The sequence below is a fragment of the Erpetoichthys calabaricus genome, chromosome 10 (assembly GCF_900747795.2).
Source record: "Erpetoichthys calabaricus chromosome 10, fErpCal1.3, whole genome shotgun sequence".
In the NCBI taxonomy this organism is placed as follows: Eukaryota; Metazoa; Chordata; class Cladistia; order Polypteriformes; family Polypteridae; genus Erpetoichthys; species Erpetoichthys calabaricus.
Genome location: NC_041403.2, coordinates 6029965 through 6050408, shown reverse-complemented (window position 1 = coordinate 6050408; position 20444 = coordinate 6029965). Strand labels below are relative to the sequence as shown.

At 42.8% G+C, this 20444-nt stretch overlaps 1 protein-coding gene and 1 long non-coding RNA gene across 11 annotated transcripts in view; one reads left to right on the top strand and one right to left on the bottom strand.

Moving 5' to 3' along the window:
- Window positions 1–520, bottom strand: part of LOC114658745 (cytochrome P450 2J4-like) — a 33052-nt gene extending 32532 nt beyond the window's left edge. The window contains exon 1 of the mRNA XM_051932733.1: window positions 186–520. Coding sequence (XP_051788693.1) covers window positions 186–392 — 207 coding nt within the window. The 5' untranslated portion in view covers window positions 393–520. The remainder of the gene's footprint in view (window positions 1–185) is intronic.
- LOC114658748 (uncharacterized) overlaps window positions 1–18342 on the top strand; it is a 45911-nt gene extending 27569 nt beyond the window's left edge. For 7 of the 10 annotated variants that reach the window (XR_003717456.2, XR_007936056.1, XR_007936058.1 and 4 more), the window contains 2 exons: window positions 9820–15677; window positions 17997–18342. This is a non-coding gene — a long non-coding RNA (uncharacterized LOC114658748). The remainder of the gene's footprint in view (window positions 1–9819; window positions 15678–17996) is intronic. The other 3 variants (XR_007936059.1, XR_007936063.1, XR_007936061.1) reach the window with 3 other exon arrangements.
- The last annotated feature ends 2102 nt before the right edge of the window (window positions 18343–20444 follow it).

The window sequence follows — 20444 nt, the reverse complement described above, 5'->3', positions numbered from 1 at the left end:
ATAATTAGGCGTGCGTTGAGGATGTCACCGTCCTCAGAGACGTCCAGACTTCTTGTCATCTGTGCAAAATAACGCGAATAGTCGGAACAGTGTGACGTTGTGGTAACCTCAACACTTTAAGGCACTATATAAGAGATGAACATAATCCATTCTGGCACTTAAAAGACGAAGCAAGCGACACTCACCTTTTTCATGTTAATATGCGGCTGTTTAGGGTCCAAGTGAAAGACATTCCCAACGAAGGGCAGTCCCGGTGGACTCGGTGGAAAGTTCTTCGGAGATCTGTTCTTGACATAATCGGTGACCAAGAGGAAGACGGCGATGAACACCAAAAGATACTGCAACTCCAGGCGCTCCCACAGCGGAGCGGGCAGCAGATGCGTAAGCGACATTGCGACTCGGAGTTTGTCGCGCGCTGTGCGCACTTGGGGCAGATTCACAGGCGAGCGCCTTGGCAGCTGAACGCCAACACACCTTACAGGAGCAACGCGATCAGCGACTGGCAGCGACTGGCAGCAGGGTGCAGAATCGCACCTGGGAGAAAGGAGCCTCTAGATGAGCACAGAAAAAGGGCGTGGGCACTTCCTGGAGCTCCCTAATCCCTCGTCAGGTCGGCCCCACCTCCGGGTCGGACATGTTGGTTTTGTTTCACCTTGAACATTCCGTTTCTTTCACGGTTCAAGCTTAAATCGCCAGTTTGTCGTCTTCAGGGTGGCTTCTTGTCTTTCCATTCCGTATTAAATAAGCCCATCCGTCCATTTTCTGAACTCGCCTCTCACGCAGGAGAACTGAGATCTAATTCTTCTTTGTCGGCATTATATACATAACGATGCAATGACCTTAATATCCAGACCTTCAAAATCAATCAATCAATGTTCATTCTCAAATCTTTGTAATCCAAATACAAAATGAGGTCTGCCCAGTGTGCCAGTCATTTATAGTGCTCACACTTGCCTGTCCAGGATGCCAGTTCCTTACACAGCTAACCCCATATTTGCCTGCCAAGGCTGCCAATTCATTACAGGGCTCACACTCACACATGTCTGCCCAGAATGCCAGTCCAATGCAGAACTCACACTCACCTGCCCAGGATGCCAATTCACTAGATGGCTGACCACCACACTTGTCTGCCAAGAGTGCCAGTACATCACAGGTCTCACACCTACAGTCGGCTGCCTAGATGCCAATCCATTACAAAGCTCACAACCACATTTGCCTGTGCAGGGTGCTAATCCATTACAGGGCTCACACTCACACGTGTCTGCCAAGGATGCCCATTCAATACAGGATTCAAACTCACAGTTCACTACAGGGCTGACCACCACATTTGCTTGTCCAGGGTGCCAGCTCATTATAAGGATGACCCCCACACTCACCTGCTCAGGGTGCCAGTCCATCACAGGGCTCACACCTACAGTTGGCTGCCTAGAATGCCAATCCATTACAAAGTTCACAATACAGTTGGCTGCCCAAGGTGCCAGTCCATCACAGGGCTCACACCAACCCAAGCATTTTAGCCAATACAAGTTCTAAGTGGCACCTTGTACATGCATTGGGATGTGTCATCAGTGATATTCCAGGGGGTCTTGTCTGGTGTCTTTCAACTTCATAGATCCTCACCCAAGGTGACACAGCTGGCATTGATCATGTCTTACCATGCATTCCCAGCAGCAATGTCCCATTGATCCATAATCACCTAGTGGTTTAGCTCTGGTCATGGCTTTTATGGCTCTCCTGTTTGCAAGCCCCCATTATTACCCCAGTCAAGAAAATAGCCTGCAAAGCCCAGACAGCCCACCTTTATCAGCTGACAAAAAGTCCACCAACCACTAATCCTGTAGTTCTACATAAGCTCCTGGCATTTTACTTTCTTCCCCTCATTTTCCTCCTCAATATGTTCTCCGCAGTGCACTGTGATTTATGATCAACTGCTTGGTGGCCTCTGAAAAGATGATCATATGTGGAAACTGGAGAGATATTTGTGTGATGTGGTCTTGAAATGTTACCTGCTTGCTCAGATCTACACTTATCTGCCAGTCAGAGACTGTGTTGAGGAGACCACACCTAGATTTTGGTAGAGTGTGGGGTTTCTTTCCTGCTTTGATGAAGGAGATGACCTTCTGTGGTGACAATGGGGTCTGCTGCTGTTGATTGCAATACTTACACTGATGGTGACTGCTTTCAGCACCTGGTCATGGTGCCAGTGGTTAATAGCCATCTCCAAGTGCCCATGGGCAGCTCCTAAAGAGATGTTGCAACGTACCATACTCGGCATGATGATGGCAAGCAGATGATCTCCCAGATATGGAGGTTCAAAGGGCATGAAACAAGGAACTGACTGTGATGGAGGTCTGTCTGTCAGATGTTCTGCCAGGTTATACTGGAGTGCACCCTCCCACCTTGTCCATGCTCACTGCTGTTTAAGTCCCACCACCCTGCTTACTCAAAGGTCCTCCTGAAAAAGATGGTGTCTTTCTTTACCTTGGGCCTTCTCTTAGAGGGTCTTGGGGAAGAGGTCTAGGTCTGCTCTTTTCCTTGCCACCATTCCCACTAGAGTTTTCTGTATTAAGTGGGATTCTGCCATCTCCACCAATTCTTCTATCCATTTCCTATCACTTCATACTTCTACTCCAGTTAACTTTGAGTCAGTTCTCTATACTGAAGAGCATCCCTTGTTCATGCAACCTTAAATTGTTCAGTGAGACCACTAAAAGGGTCCATACAGTGCTGCACTGCTTAGGCTGCTGGAGAAACCCAAACACCCCTGGGCAGAGTAACTGATCTTCCTCTCTGAGGCCTCCATTGCACGTACTGGGGGTGAATATACGTCAACAGGGGCCACCCAATGCAGGACAAGATGGCATGTTGGTCCAACCAGGCTTTGAATCTACCAGGCAGACCTGACTTACCCACCTTGGTAAGCCAGTCCTTGAGCTCCTTATTGGTCTTCTGAATGGCCGCACTGGCATATGGACAATGCAGAGTTTAACCAAATGACTGGCTGATTATTGCAAGACATTAGGGAAACAGGAGGAGAACCAACACAGATTTTGGGAGAACATGCCGAGTCCACACTAATTAGGAATGCCCATGGAATTCAAAGTCAAGGTCAGGTCAGGTTGGGGAGCATGCATTGGAGTACAGCACATTGCTGCACCCACCACATGACAAAACAGCTATGGATCTTGGTTGGCAACCCCCCCAGGCAGACACGCAGTGCAGTCCCACCTTCCGGAAATGACCCTCTATCTGCTGCAGCCAGGTGTTACGTGGGAATCCCCTTAGCCTGGTTCAGCCGTTCAGGTCCTCAACAATGAGGGTTCACCCTCAGGTAACTGCGCCACATGTCCATAGTACCGTAACTGATGCTCCCTCACAATGTTGGTAATGTGCCAAATTCGGGACTTCATGAAGCAACACAAAGTCACACCAGCGGTACCCAAGGACCCTCTGAAGAGACACAGTACTGAAGGAGTCCAATCTTCGTCTCAGGTCACTGGATAGCATCCGTGTCTCACAAATAGGAAGCACTAGGACTCTAAAGATTTGGACCTTTGTCCTTTTTCAGTGATATCGGGGGCGTTATGCACCCCTTTAAAGTGTCCTCATGACCCCTCATGCTCTCCCAGTCCATTTATTGACTTCATAGGAAGAGTCATCAGAGACATGAATGTCACTGCTGAGGTCAGTAAACCTCTCGACGAGGTCGACACTCTCTCCGCAGACAGACACACTGCTGATGGCCGTGCCCAGGATATCATTAAAGGCCTGACTCTTTGGTTTTTATCAGGACCCTCGCAAGTCCAGACACTCAGACCCCTCACTCAGTCTCTCGAGAGCCCCGATCAGAACTTCCACTGAAATTGAAATTCATCTACAAATGGAATAGATTTCCCACCACTTCTAATGTGTCCTGGACCGGCAGGTTCAATGTAATCAACCCAAGGAATGACCGACACTAAAAGAGATCTCCTCCAAGAACCCCAACATGTCATTGTGGGATCTACAGGTAACTCTTGAAACAGTTGGCTGTCAAAGTACAGGCATCTACAATCAGAAAGAGATTAGACAAAGCTGACCTTGCAAGCAAAAAGCCGTTGTTATCCAAAAAGGCAGGATAACCATTTGGCAAAGACCAGACCTTCTGGAACAACGTGCTCTGGACAGGACGAATCAAAAGGGACAGACATTTGGCCACAGTAGCAGTAGGCATGTTTGACAGCATTTCAGGAAAAGAATCTCCTACCAAGAATGAAGCATGGAGGTGGAACTGTTCTGGTTTGGGGTTGCACTGCTACTTGAAGGGTCAATTCTGCATCACATCAAAGTGTGCTTGAGGAGAATTTGAGACTACCTGTCTGAAAGTCATCTGAGTGTAGCAGTTAAAGTCACTCTTGAGTAAACATTTAAAGGACTCAGAGCATGATGGGAAAGATTCTCTGGTCTGATGAGACAAAAATGTAACTCTTTGGGTAGAACTCCAAGCACTTTGCCTGCTGAAGACCATGCAGTGCTCATCACCCGCCTAAGACCATCCCTAAGGTGAAGTAGGGTGGTGGTAGCATCATGCTATGGGGGGGGCGAAGGGATAGAAAGACTAGCCACAATTGCGGAAGGATGAACGCAGCTAGAGTGCACGTGACCTCCAACTGGGCTGCAGGTTCAATAACCTCAATCAGCCAAGACAATGGCGGAGTGTACCAAAATGTTTTGGGCGTGGAGCAAATTAACATCTGGACAAAAATGTTTAACTGCCTACCGGACAGCCTTGATGTCCCAATCCCTCCTAACTCATTAACAGCTGTGTTTGGTGGGCTCACAGAGGGGTTTAAAGTGGAGAAGACCAAACAAATAGTGATTGTCTTTACTTCACTATTAGCACGTAGACTTGTCTCTCTCAACTGGAAGAATCCTAACCCACCTCTTTTAAGTCAGTGGGTAATTGATGTCATATACTGTTTGAAATTGGAATAAATCAAATTCTCACTTAAAGGATCTGATCAAAACTTTTTTAAAAACCTGGCAGGACCTAATCAATAACATTTTAGAATACACATTTATATCACTGGGAATAGACTCCTTTCTCTCTTTACTAATCTCCATAGTTTTACTTGGGCTGTTGGCCTTCCTCTCTTTGTCATGGGGTGGAGGTTGATTTGAATTTAGTTTTGTTAAGTTTGACTTGACTGTATGGAATGTTATACGCGTTTAATAAATTCAATACAACATCAAAAAAAGACAAAGCCGGAGTGGCTTCAGGACAAGTGTCTAAATGTCCATGAGTAAGAATTCGCTGATGACACTGCTATCGTGGGCTGCATCAGGAGTGGGCTGGAGGATGAGTATAGGGACCTAATCAATGACTTCGTTAAATGGTGCGATTCAAACCACCTACAACTGAACACCAGCAAAACCAAAGAGTTGGTGTTGGATTTTAGGAGGCCCAGACCCCTCATAGACCCCGTGATCATCAGAGGTGATTGTGTGCAGATGGTGCAGACCTATAAATACCTGGGAGTGCAGCTGGATGATAAATTAGACTGGACTGCCAATACTGATGCTCTGTGTAAGAAAGGACAGAGCCGACTATACTTCCTTAGAAGGCTGGCGTCCTTCAACATCTGCAATAAGATGCTGCAGATGTTCTATCAGACGGTTGTGGCGAGCGCCCTCTTCTACGTGGTGGTGTGCTGGGGAGGCAGCATTAAGAGGAAAGATGCCTCACGCCTGGACAAACTGGTGAGGAAGGCAGGCTCTATTGTTGGCATGGAGCTGAACAGTTTAACATCTGTGGCAGAGCGAAGGGCGCTCAGCAGGCTCCTATCAATTATGGAGAATCCACTGCATCCACTGAACAGGATCATCTCCAGACAGAAGAGCAGCTTCAGCGACAGACTGCTGTCACTGTCCTGCTCCACTGACAGATTGAGGAGATCGTTCCTCCCCCAAACTATGCGACTCTTCAATTCCACCCGGGGGTGTAAACGTTAACATTTAACATTATACAAAGTTATTGTCTGTTTTTCACCTGCATTATTATCATTCTTTAATTTAATATTATTTATTGTATCAGTATGCTGCTGCTGGAGAATGTGAATTTCCCATTGGGATTAATAAAGTATCTATCTATCTATCTATCTATCTATCTATCTATCTATCTATCTATCTATCTATCTATCTATCTATCTATCTATCTATCTATCTATCTATCTAAACCCACTGAACAGGTAGGCACATGAAATAAGCAATCAGTCGGACTTTAGGAGCTGTCAAAACTAGACCTGATGTCATTGAGGAATTAAGTAAGTGAGAGTGGCAAGCTTTGTTGGGCTGAAGGACCTGTTCTGGTCAAAATTTTTCTGACATTCTAATGTGTGTGTCACAGTGGAGTGGTGGCTCTGAGGCTAGGGGATCTGTGCCAGCAATCGGAATGATGCCAGTGTAGCAGTAGGGGGCGCTAGAGCTCCCTTGAACCCTCAGGTACCACTCCAAATACCGGGTAAAATTATAATTATTATTTATTTTATAATAACTATGTGCACAAAGCACCCTCCACTCCACACTACACATACAAGTACGATAATCACTAATCAATAACAATCCTCCACTCCCAGACACTTTGCCACCCTACCTCCCAGCTCAGCTCTGCGTCTGGGCTTTCCCACAGTCCTTTTATATTCCCTGACCCGGAAGTGTTTCCCCTCCTCCAGTCAATGTGATTTCTTATCACTTCCGGGTCAGATAAAAAGTCCTTCTCTTCAACCCGGAAATACGTCGTTCCTTCTGGTCATATGATCATGACGTGTTTCCTGGTTATAGGGCACATACAAGTCCTTGAGTCTCCCTGCAGCGTCCTCTGGTGGGCCCCACAGTGTCCAGAAGGGTTGGGAATAAAAACTCCATTGTCTATAATTCCCTGCTGGTCTTCGGGGCACTTCCATCCTACAGGGAGGGCTCCATCTAGCGACCTGGAGGTATTGGCCGGGATGAACAGCCTGCCATCTCCCACTATTCTGTCCCCGAACGCCGTATTAGCAAGGCTTCTCTTCCAAGACCCAGTCTGTACGGAGTGTGCATCGCCCCACTGTTTCTAGTGAACGTGGACAGATAGTTTACTCACCAAGAAGTCAAGGCTGTGAATCCGTATACTTTAATGTAGATTTCTTGCCAGAAGTAATACAAGTATAAGGACGTAAAACCATTGATAACTTGAAGGTAAAAGGACAATAATTTCCTTAACCTAAATACAATATGGTGGGAACTAAAGTAAAAACAAAAGCAGCGCCAATAGCAAAAGGGAGCTAGGGACATACCAAATGTATTAATTAAATGGGGGTGGAAGTAGGAATGTACCAAACAGTTTAATAACAATATTAACACGGGCTGCTGTAGCAGCACACCCACACCAGTCTGAATCCAATAAAAACCAGAAGAGACTCTGCTCTGTTGGGCTCTCGGGGAAGGCCCTTTAACCTGCCATTGCTTCATCCTGGGTAGGACCTTAATCTGCAATCAGTACCTCCAACTTACAGGGAAAACTTGGGGATTAGTGGGCAGGATTGGCACCACAAAAAAAAAAAAAAAAACATCACCGTATTCTAGTGCGGTGCTGAGGTGTCACCCGCTGCACTCAGATCCCAATCCAAGTGGTTTATCGTGTGGTGGGTGCGACAAGGTGTTATCAGTGCATGCTCCCAACTTCTCTCTAATGTGTGGAGAGACCTGAAGATGACAGTTTACAGACATTTCCCATCCAAATCTAACAAAGCTTGAGATGATCTGCCAGGAAGAATGGGATAAACTGGCCAAATGCAGGTGTGCCAAGCTTGTAGAAAGTTACCCAAAAAGACACAAAGCTGGAATTGCTGCCAAAGCAGCATATACAAAGTACTGCATAATTCTATGAATGAAAAATTACAATATTTTATTTTTAATAAATTTGCAGTCATTTCTGAAAACATGTTCTCACTTTATGAATTATGGAGTGCAGATTAATGGGCAAAAATATAAAATGTGTCCATTTCAAATTAAATCTACAACACAATAAAGTGTATAGAAAGTGAAGGGGTCTGAATACTTACAGAATCCACCTTAACTGTGGACAGGGCGCCACACCATCTTCTTCTCTAGCCGTCCATCACACGGGCCCGGTGTATGTCAAGTTGAAGGTCACTCAATGTACTTCTTAAAGCCCCCATTGGTTAGTGGTTCTTAAATGTACTTTAGAGGGCACAAATACAGTAAGTCAACAAGAAGGAGAAAGTCAGAGACAGGCAAATAAACAGGAGGAGTGAGCCACCCAGTTGAAAATCGAAGCCTTCAGAAGTGCTGACTCTGTGGAAATGGTGTGTGCTAATGGAAGTCAAGCCTGCCTTGTGTGTTTCAATGACTAATCTGCTCAATGCCCGATGAGAGCCCCAGGCAGGTGGGGCTTTACCAATGTATGGCCTCAGACTTTTATGCATGTATGCTGTAGTCTAGAAGATAAGATTATCCATTGTGGTGCCCGGCGGGCGTCCATGCCCGGCCGGGATGCCTAGGAGGAGTGGAGGAGAGGCTTGTGCCTCCTCCAGGGCACGAGGGGGCACCCTCCCTGGTGGCTTTGGGGACCGCGGGTACGGAGCTTGGAAGCTCAGCCCTGTAGGGGCCCGTGGTCACCGCCAGGGGGCGCCCCAATGCCTTGGGAGTGTTGGCCCTCAGTACTTCCGCCACACCGGGAAGTGCTGGGGGGAAGAAACTTGAGAGCACCCGGTGGACTTCCGGCAACACCTTGGGAGCTTCTGCCACACAGGGGTGTGGCCACAGGTGCCCTAATGCTGCACCTGGAGCCCATCCGGGGCATATAAAAGGGGCCGCCTCCCTCCAGTCGAGGCGAGAGTCGGGAGGAAGAAGACGTAGCGTGTTGGAGAGGAGTGGAGGCGGACCAGAGAAAGAGAAAAGGCATTGTGTTGTGGCCAGGACTTTGAAGGGGTGATTGGTGCTTTGGCACTGGATTGTGCACTGTTTACTGTAAAGATGATGTATAGTAAACGTGTGTTGGGTGACATGAACGTGTCTGCCTGTCTGTATCCGAGCCAGTCTCCACACCATGAAGGATGAAAGGTCCGTTAGGTAAATGTTTCACAGAAGAACAAATACGATCTGCAGATTTTTGATCTTGTTAAACATTCCACCATATTAAAAATAAGTTAAATGTTAGGGAGAGGTTGGGGGGGGGGGGGGGGGGGGTACCACAGTTAATGTGTAAATAAAGTCTTGTCTTCTACAGTTCAAACATACAGTATACTCATAGAACAGAGGTAGCAAAAGAGACAGAAAACTCCCATCTGCTGAAAGGCTGTTAGACAAGAGGACTGTCAGTGGGTCCCAGTCACTTGCTATTCCGAAACAGAGGATGTCAGTGCCAAGAAGGAGCCCAGTTGTACTCTTTTGGCCAATCAGACTCTTGCGAGTGTGTTGTAATGTTAGCTGTCAAGATCAGAAGTATCAGATCCTGATGGATTTTTTTACTCCAGAGGACCTTTGAATCAGAACTGAATATAGTCTCTTGGATGAGCCCATTTCTTAATTTACCTCAATCCTAATACTATAACAGAAGTCTCTTCCATATCCAGGATACACTACTTTTTGTGACGTATAGTTCCATATGGGTACCATGGGCTCTTCCATAACTACTACACACTACATGTAACATGTATATATAGAGTCGGACACATGAGCCAAAGGAGCACTTCTGGGAGTCTGTTCAGGTAAGAGATATAGAGGAAATGATAAAGGGTTGACCAAAGTCATTAACTTCCTTTCTCTCTTTCACTACAGAGTGAAGGAAGACATCCTGGAGGACCTCTGATGACATTTCCACCCAAACTACAGAATTCTGTCCCTTCTGGTCCTTTCCACTATTTAAGAAGAGCTCAGTCCAGAAGTTACCATTTATCGATGGACCTGGTACTGGACAGGAAAGATCCTTTTACGAGGAAGCAACCAATATCGGCTGAGGAAGCCATACTTTGGAGCAGAATGCCCTTGGATTTTTGTTTCCATTTCTGTTTGTGTCTATTTACACCAGATTAAGTGGAGCATCCATCTTGGTACCCCAACATTTGAACTTTTCATGTTTCTATTTATTATAGTGGCATAATCGGCAGGATTATCCCTAGAAGATGATGGACCAAACAGATCTCAGGAACTAATAGAGCAGCTGCGAGACCAAGTAAGGCAGGTTCAAGTGAAAATGACCATGCAGAATACAAGGTGAACAGCCAAAGAGACCCAGTGCACCGAACAAGCTAATGACCCTACATAGGTACATAAGCCACTTTGAACAAAAGATGACATTGAAACTCACTTACTATTCTTTGAATGCACTGCTACTCGACATCACTAGCCAGATTCAATAGGGATTCCCTCTATGGACCCCAACCCTTTAACGGTCACTGTTCCTATTTATTACAGTGGCGTAATTGGCAGGATTATTCCTGGAAGATGACAGACCAGACAGACCTCATGGGACTAATTCAGCAGCTGGCTGACCACGTAAAGCAGTTACAAGTGCAGATTACCATTCACAATACAAGGTGAACAGCCAAAGAAACACTGTTTCTATATATTGCAGTGGCGTAATCGGCAGGACAGAGCTCATGGGACTAATACAGCAGACCAAGTGAAGGTAGTTACAAGTGCAGATGGACACGGATTGGAAAAGTGAAAATGCACTGAACAAGCCCAAAGCCCTTGTCACTTTAAGCAAAGGACAACATCAAAGCATTTGTACTATTGTCTGAATGTACTGCTATTAGACATCACTGGCCTGATTAAACAAGGCATCCATCCCTCTTGGGGCCCCAACCCTTTAACTGTTCTCGTTTCCTTTTATTACCATATACAGTCATATGAAAAAGTTTGGGAAGCCCTCTTAATTCTTTGGATTTTTGTTTCTCATTGGCCGAGCTTTCAAAGTAGCAACTTCCTTGTAATATATGACATGCCTTATGGACACAGTAGGATTTCAGTAGTGACATTCAGTTTATTGGATTAACAGAAAATATGCAATATGCATCATAACAAAATTAGACCGATGCATAAATGTGGGCACCCCAACAGAGATATGACATCAATACTTAGTTGAGCCTCTCTAACAGCCTCTAGACGCTGTCCTCCTATAGCCTTTGAGGAGTGTCTGGATTCTGGATGCAGGTATTGTTGACCATGCTTCATACAAAATCTCTCCAGTTCAGTTCAATTTGATGGACAGCCTGCTTCAAATCATCCCATAGATTTTTGATGATATTCAAGTCAGAGGACTGTGACGGCCATTCCAGAACATTGTACTTCTCCCTCTGCATGAATGCCTTTGTAGATTTCCAACTGTGTTTTGGATCATTGTCTTGTTGGAATATCCAACCCCTGCGTAACTTCAGCTTTGTGACTGATGTTTGACATTATCCTGAAGAATTTGTTGATATTGGGTTGAATTCATGCGACCCTCAACTTTAACAAGGGTCCCAGTGCCTGAACTAGCCACACAGCCCCACAGCATGATGGAACCTCCACCAAATTTAACAGTAGGTAGCAGGTGTTTTTCTTGGAATGCGGTGTTCTTCTTCCGCCATGCATAGTACTTTTTGTTCTGACCAAATAACTCCATTTTTGTCTCATCAGTCCAAAGCACTTTGTTCCAAAATGAATCTAGCTTGTCTAATTGAGCATTGGCATACAACAAGCGACTCTGTTTGTGGCGTGAGTGCAGAAAGGGCTTCTTTCTCATCACCCTGCCATACAGATGTAATTTGTGCAAATTGCGTTGAATTGTAGAACGATGTACAGGTACACCATCTGCAGCAAGATGTTCTTGCAGGTCTTTGGAGGTGATCTGTGGTTGTCTGTCACCATTCTCACAATCCTGCTCATATGTCGCTCCTGTATTTTTCTTGGCCTGCCAGACCTGCTGGGTTTAACAGCAACTGTGCCTGTGGCCTTCCATTTCCTGATTACATTCCTTACAGTTACAGAAACTGACAGGTTAATAATAATAATAATAATAATATCCATCCATCTATTTTCCAACCCGCTGAATCTGAACACAGGGTCACGGGGGTCTGCTGGAGCCAATCCCAGCCAACACAGGGCACAAGGCAAGAACCAATCCCGGGCAGGGTGCCAACCCACTGCAGATAATAATAATAATATATCTTATTTATACAAGGCACCTTTCTGAGAACGCAAGGACACCGAACAAACAATAAATAAATAAATAAGAGACACAATTATAAACAACTACAAACATCAGAAAATATAAAAATTAAAACCAAACATAACCACTGTAATCATAAAGAAAAAGCCATTTTAAACAGACGCGCTTTAAGTTTACATTTGAAGGATGATTATGATTTGATATTTCTAAACTCGGTAGGTAATGAATTCCAGAGCTTGGGAGCAGAACGACTGAATGCTCTGCTCCCCATGGTGGTTAGACGGGCAAGAGGGACGGTCAGATGGATGGAAGAAGAGGATCTAAGGTTACGGGAGGGAACGGCAACATGAAGAAGGTCAGACAGGTATGGAGGGGCGAGGTTATGCATGGCCTTAAATGTTAATAACAGAATTTTAAAATCAATTCGAAACTTAATCGGGAGCCAATGAAGCTGCTGCAAGACTGGAGTAATATGGTGAATATAGGGGGTTCTAGTAGTGATGCGTGCTGCAGAATTCTGGGCCAGCTGAAGCTTATGGAGAGATTTATTAAAGAGACCAAAGAGGAGTGAATTGCAATAGTCCAGCCGAGAAGTAACAAGACTATGAACAAGAATGGCGGTGGTATGGGGAGTGAGGGAGGGGCGGATGCGATTAACATTACGTATTTGGAAGTAAGCAGACCGGGTGACGTTATTAATGTGAGATTGGAAAGATAGAGTACCGTCGAGGATGACACCCAGACTCTTGACCTGAGGTGATGGGGAAACAACGGAGTTATCAATAATAAGTGAAAGATTATTGGCTTTGGATAATGATGATTTTGAACCAATGAGGAGAACCTCAGTTTTGTCACTGTTTAATTTAAGAAAATTCGAAGTTTAAACCTCTGAGATAGCTTTTTGTAGCCTTCCCCTAAACCAGGAGACTGAACAATCTTTGTTTTCAGATCTTTGGAGAGTTGCTTTGAGGATCCCATGCTGTCACTCTTCAGAGGAGAGTCAAAGGGAAGGTAGCACAACTTGCAGCTGACCACCGTAGCTCTTTTAGGGCGGATGTCGACTTTTGTCGACAGGAGGGGTTGAGGGCGAATGTCGACAAAAGTCGACATAGAGGGATAGAGGGCGACAATCAGCTGTTAATGGCGACAAAACTCACTGTCACGTCGCAGGCATTCCCTCTGTGCTTGGAGGAATGCTAGACTCGTTGACTCGGCAACTAATCCTTGCGTGTGCGTGAGTTGCGAAATGTAAACAAAGGCAAGATGGCATCGACATGTCACAAGGGAGCGAAGCGAGTGCAGAAAAGAAAACACTCGGCAGACCATGTTTTGCGCATTATCGCGGAGTCGGACTCTGATTTTTCAGAATTGGATTTTATTGACAGCGATCAGGAGATCGAACAAGAGAGTGAGAAGCCGGCATCAGCTGATCGGACACCAGCCGATGCCACGCCAGCTGATCCGCTGCCAGCTGAACAATTCGTGCAGCCGATGCATCTACGGCAAAGTTCGCGTGGGAGGAATACAGAGACATTGATCCGTGGGCTACCGGACTTCACAAGACGGCATGGCTTGCTGTTGGACACGACAGATCACCAGCTGCTGAACTACTTCAGGCTGCTCTCTCCTGGTGCTGCTTTTCAGCTACTGTCAGATGAGACAAACAGGTAGGCAGAGAAATTTTTTGAATCGCGGGCTGCGCTTGCATCGCATTCTCATTTTTCAAAGTGGAAACCCACAACAAAAGACGAGATGAAGCGCGCTGTGGCATTACAAATAGAGATGGGACAGAACTGGTGATATAACTTCAGAGAGCATTGGTCCAAACGTGCTTTGTCCCCTGGTGGCTTTGGACAGGTTATGCCGCGTGATGATAGGTACATGCTGCTGCAAAGTTTTATTCAGAAAACTTGGTGGCAGTGGCATGGCACGATGGCAAACGGGTGACTTGTCTCTCTACAGTACACACTAACAATATATGTGAGAAAGTACAGCAACAGACAATTGAAAAGTAGGCACCAAAGCAACACATATGGTAAGCAGTGCAATGTGGCAATGACTGAAATTGGCTGCTTTGAGCGAGATCAGGCTTTGCAGGACTTTGCTGTGTAAAATGTGTGTGATATGTATGTGAAATCATAGAGTATGCAGGCTCATACAACATGCAAGACAGTAACATTTGTCAAAAGTAAATATTTTTGGTTGATTTCAATTGCTTTGTGTTTTTTTTTTTAAAAAAGTTAGTTTTTGGAAAAATATTCAGCCCTGGGAGAAAAGAAACAAAAAAAAATTAGCCCTAAAAGAGTTAAATACCTTTATATCTCATGATTGGACACACCTGTCTATGAAGTTCAAGGCTTCACGAGCTCATCAACCAAGTAATCAGCATTGAACAGTGACAGGCATTCAAATCAGCAAAATAACAAGAGGACCCACATTTGTGCACAGCCAGTTTTTCACATTTGATTTCACTTCATACAACTAAATACTGCGTCACTAAAAATCTTTGTTCAGAAAACACCGCAGTACTCAGATGTTCCTAGGAAATGAAAGACATACCACTGCTATCTTTCTGGTTGAAAGTCAAGTAAATTATTATGCAGGCTGAGAGGGGTTCCCAAACTTTTTCATATGACAGTGAATTGAATGCCATTGCTCACCCATTCTGTCTGTTGCCAACCACTTCATGGATGTGCAGAAAGTTGCTGTTGTGGTAAAAAATATTATAATAAGATAAATTACATCTTGCCTGAAGAAGGGGCCTGAGTTACCTCGAAAGCCTGCATATTGTAATCTTTTTAGTTAGCCAATAAAAGGTGTCATTTTGCTTGGCTTTTCTCTATAATAAGATAAATTAATTAATAGTTGTGAGGTTTGGATTTTATATCTTATTAAGTACATTTAGCAAAGTTCACTATATAATGTAAAAGCGTTTTCAGGTAATCAAGGGCAGCTGAAACAAGATGCAAGCAGACTACATTAGGCTGTCAGCAGTAAACTCTCTGTTTATTTGCTGTATGAGGAAGGTATCTGCCTTCAGCTTCTGTGCTAATAAAGAAAGAAGCTGAAAATGGCAACACAAACACGTGATGCTTGGCATTAATGATCTACGTGTTTTTGCTGACAGTGTTTACTTATAATTTAGTACGGGTCATTTTGCCCTGTGTCCAGCTAGCAATTGCAAACAACAAATGATGATAAGAAACTTTGTATGATGTAAGCAATCTAATTCTGTACCTTTTACTTTTGTATAAAAAAGACCTCATCTAGCGAAAAAGGTGGGTATCTTGTTATGGAATGCTGTGTGCGACTCTAAGCAGGCTCCTATCAATCATGGAGAATCCACTGCATCCACTGAACAGGATCATCTCCAGACAGAGGAGCAGCTTCAGCGACAGACTGCTGTCACCGTTCTGCTCCACTGACAGACTGAGGAGATCATTCCTCCGCCACACTATGCGACTCTTCAATTCCACCCGGGAGGGTAAACATTAACATTATACATAGTTATTGTCTGTTTTTACCTGCCTTATTATCAATCTTTAATTTAATATTGTTTTTTGTATCAGTATGCTGCTGCTGGAGTATGTGAATTTCCCCTTGGGATTAATAAAGTATCTATCTATCTATCTATCTATCTATCTATCTATCTATCTATCTATCTATCTATCTATCTATCTATCTATCTATCTATCTATCTATCTATCTATCTATCTATCTATCTATCTATCTGTGTAATAGATATCAAAGGCACTATATAATAGATAAGTGCTGCTTCAGTTTGATCCTCCAAAATCTATGCCCCAGCCCAAATTTTATTCACCAGTCACTACTGTTTGTTATTTTAAACAAATCAAGAATAAAATGGGACTTTACTTCAAACAGAGGGCTCTGTATCCATCCATTAGCCAACCCTCTATATCCTAACACAGGGTCACGGGGGTCTGCTAGAGCCAATCCCAGCCAGCACAGGGAGCAAGGCAGGAACAAATTCTGGGCTGGGCACACATACCCACACACTAGGGACAATTTAGGATCGCCAATGCACGTAGCCAGCATGTCTTTGGATTGTGGGAAGAAACCCATGCAGACACGGGGAGAACATGCAAACTCCTCGCAGGGACGACCCGGGAAGCAAACCCAGGTCTTCTTACTGCGAGGCAGCAGCGCTATACTGCGCCACCGTGCTGCCTGACTCAAGAGGTGCTGGAAAAAATATAAAGACACCATTTTTAATATGTTATAGCGAAAAAACACATGTCACCACGAGGTCAAGCTTTGTTATGTGGTGAATCCAAAGGAATCTATCGGGCTTTGAGACATCGAGGGCTTAAAACCAACCTCATTCATACACACTCAAACTTCTGGAATGAAGACACTCACTCTAAGCCCGTTGTACTTCTCTTCCTATTTTTAGGATAAATGGGGAAGGTTACGTCAGGAACGGCATCCGGTGTAAAATTTTGCTAAATCTATATGCGGACAGATGATCCGCTGTGGCAACCCCTAACGGGAGCAGCCGAAAGAAGAAGAAGATTCTCTTTCTTAACACTTTACCGCTATTTTTGACTACTTAGCCATTATATGACCACTAGATGGCGCACAAGCACGAGAAAAAAGTACATGCGTTTCAGTGTAAATAAATATCTTGCCTGTAAAACTTGATTTATTCACGTGTTTTAATTTACCAGTGTCGCGCAATTATTTATTAGCAAATGATGCAAATAAATGACAGCACAATCTACTCGCTTTGGCTCCTTTTCGGTAAGCTTTCTCTCGCATTTCATTTAACTCAGTTAGGAACTGGTATGATTTTTATTTTCAGCTTTTAGTAGCTACAGTCCGTCCGACTCGGACTGGCCCAGATGTGCGCTGTATTGTACTGTAAAATAATAACAAAAATAGCTAACTATACGCAAAATAATCATTACTTTAATTAATAAAAATGGGTTTTACCCTTTTTATTGATTATTTAATTCTAATTCAATAAAAAAAAATTAAGAATAATGTTAATTTATTATCCATCCATCCATTATCCAGCCCGCTATATCCTAACTACAGGGTCACGGGGTCTGCCGCAACCAATCCCAGCCAACACAGGGCGCAAGGTGCAGGAAACAAACCCGGGCAGAGATGTTAACTTATTATTTTTCTTAAAATGTAAACATTTTTTATAACTTATTCTAAGTAAAAGAAATATATACTGTGAATTGAACACATTTAAGTTAAATTTAATGACACTGCACTTCCTCTCACATCGATTTCTTGGTCTTTACAACAACGCACTCACCTGTAACGTTTATCCATAATAAGAGCTATTTTTCTACGAATTTGTAAGTATAAAGCATATTAGTTCCGTAATGAACAATTAGTATTTCATTTCGTTACAGACGTAAGCAGTTGTCGTTTTCACGAAACATTTCCCTTCATGTGGGAAACATGGCGAGCAAGGTAGTGTCTTTTTAACAGCCTCCCTTGCTGGTGTGCTTTAAAAAGAAGGCACATTTCTTGGATAGTTACGTATTTCTTATTTTTTTTATCGTTTAAAACTTTTATTTTTACACAGAAAAAGAAAATGACACTTTGAGATAAGTTTGAGAAGGATATGGCGTTTGTCCTAAACTACGACTTGTAAACAACATAAAAAGATATTTGCCTAACCGTCATGGTATTATTTGACCTCTTATTTAATTAGTGTTCTGCATATGTCATATATTTTCTGGTTAATTTTTAACACTGTGATTTATTTAACAATGCAAAAAAAAAAAACTGTTGTGATTTCCTACGTCCTATTTTATTTCAGGATTTTCGCTACCGCATACTGAAAAATAAAGGCGGCCATTCATTTAAACGGATATGTTGGCGTAAATGCAGGACGTGTCTGAAGAGCGGCATCTGCCAGGGGATTTCACTCTTTCACTCTCTACATTTCTTTCCTGTTTACCTTTAATTCCTGGGACATTATTTGATTGAGATATACTTTTTGTGCAAGTTTTAAAAATAAAGAAAATTTGCATTGACATTTGAATGTCAGTAATTCAGTAAAAATTATCCTTAGACATTTGATTTCATTTTTTTTTTGAAAATATAACTCAGTTGTTGTTGACTATCTGTGTATGTTCAAATAAATAAAGATATATGGAATTTTAGCATTTATTTGTTAAACAGTCATTACTGTCCAGCATTGCATTACTACTCATTTTTTGAGTAATTCAAATGAAAATCGGAGTAAAATAAAAAAAAAATTTGCCACTACTTATATTTAATCAAACTCAATTATTTCAGGTAAATTTGAGTAAATGAATAAATTAAGTTTACTCAATAGTGCAGTATATTAAATCTACTCAAATATATTGCTTGTAATTTGTTGCCTTATTTTTTTAAGTACTTTTAAGGCATTATTTTGTACAGTGTGCACTGCAGATCCCGCTATTGTTTTTCTGGAAGTGAACGTTAAGCCATTTCAGGATAGAAAGCAACATAACTTTGCTGCAGATATGCGTTTACTTGAAGTCAGTGGCGGCCCAACACCAAGTCCAGCAAGGTCCCAGGACCCGGTAAAACTTCTAGGGACCTGTTACAGGACCTGGTAAAAATTTGGTGACTAACCGAAAATTTTGATGAGATTTCTTGTCACTGTTCTTTCACTGTCATAGTATCACTTTCCATATTTATATCAAATAAAACGGCAAATAATGAACCGCATGTACTTATCAACTATACTGCGAGCTGCAGCTCCTTGCTCGATCACTCAGTATAGCCCAGCAATAGCCAAGAGGCTGGCATTAAGTCAACGAGTGTCATCAGTTTATCACAGACATGGAGTGAATCGCGTGATCTCAGCAATTGATTATTTCGTACCTAGCAGTGAAAAGTTCGTAGACGATGAGAATTTGACTCCTCTGGCAAAGCAATACAAGACAAACACTACCGATTTCGACATTGAAATAAAGCAACTACAGCGTTCAGTTTCGCGAAAGAAGGACAGTTGTGAAATTGTAGCCACTTCTTTGCTGGACATGTTGCAATCCATTGAAAAATACGAAGACGCTGTCCACAATACCAGTGACATCTTCTGAGGCCGAGAGATCATTCAGAAAACTTACGTTGATCAAAAGACATCTGCCATCAACAATGACAGACGTGCGGTTGTCAAATATCGCAGTAATTTCCATGCATGCCAAGAAATTAGATTTGGATGGTGTGATTGACGAAGTCTTTCAAATATTTAATTGTCGCATTATAAAATGAACATACACTTGTGGAATACTGGACTAGTATGAAAAGTCAAGAATGTGTTGAATGTGTTAACTTCACTGGAAAAAAAGGAAATGTCAGGTTGTTACATTTACAAAAATGTATTTCCTTTATATTACATGTGCTGTTTATGTTCCACTTCTGAACATAACTCGATCGTGTTTAATTTATTGCATCTTGTGGGATGTGCAATATGCTAATTTCAGTCATTTAGGTAGAAGTCAGAATAGTTCTACTTGGTTCTCACCGGAAATTAATGAGCACCAAGCGGAGTCTTCGTCACCGGAGGTCGGATAACGCGAAGGTAAAGTCACGTGACTTTCAAAGAAGCAAAAGGTCAGTGAAATAAAAGTAAAAAAAAACAAAAAAAAAAACACGAGAAATATTCAGATATTCATTTTAAAAACTTCATCACACAGACTACCATTACGCGGTTTTGCGTTTTTCTTTGTATTCTCTTTTAATGTTTTATCAAACTGTGCTCACTACGTCACAAGTTAGTAAATATACTATTAAGTTGTCGAGATTTATACGTTTACGTACTTAGATTTCTGACTTTCGTTACGGGACTACAAGTTTTAGCATTGTTGTTCACTAGTGTTACCATAACTCAACCAGATAAATATTATTAATACAGACAAATAAATAATACACCCGAATACAATACAATGCGGTTGCCGAATTTGCTCGTTTGAAAATAATTCATTATTTTGTTAAAGAAGGTGCCAAGTAGCAATTTTTGCACTTTATAGTTTGCTAATATTTAACATTTATTCTACAATATATACAGTTATACAAATATGAAATAAATGTATTTTATAATATAACACTCTATCCAAGGTACATTTTGTGTTCATATTTAGTTATACATTGGCCATGGCATTCTGGCACAACCAAAGAAGCAGTGTTCTTGTACAGCTGGTGTACAATTCAGCTTTTGAATAACAATCTTTTGCATTTGGTTTTAATTGTTTTTACCAAATAAAAAGGTATA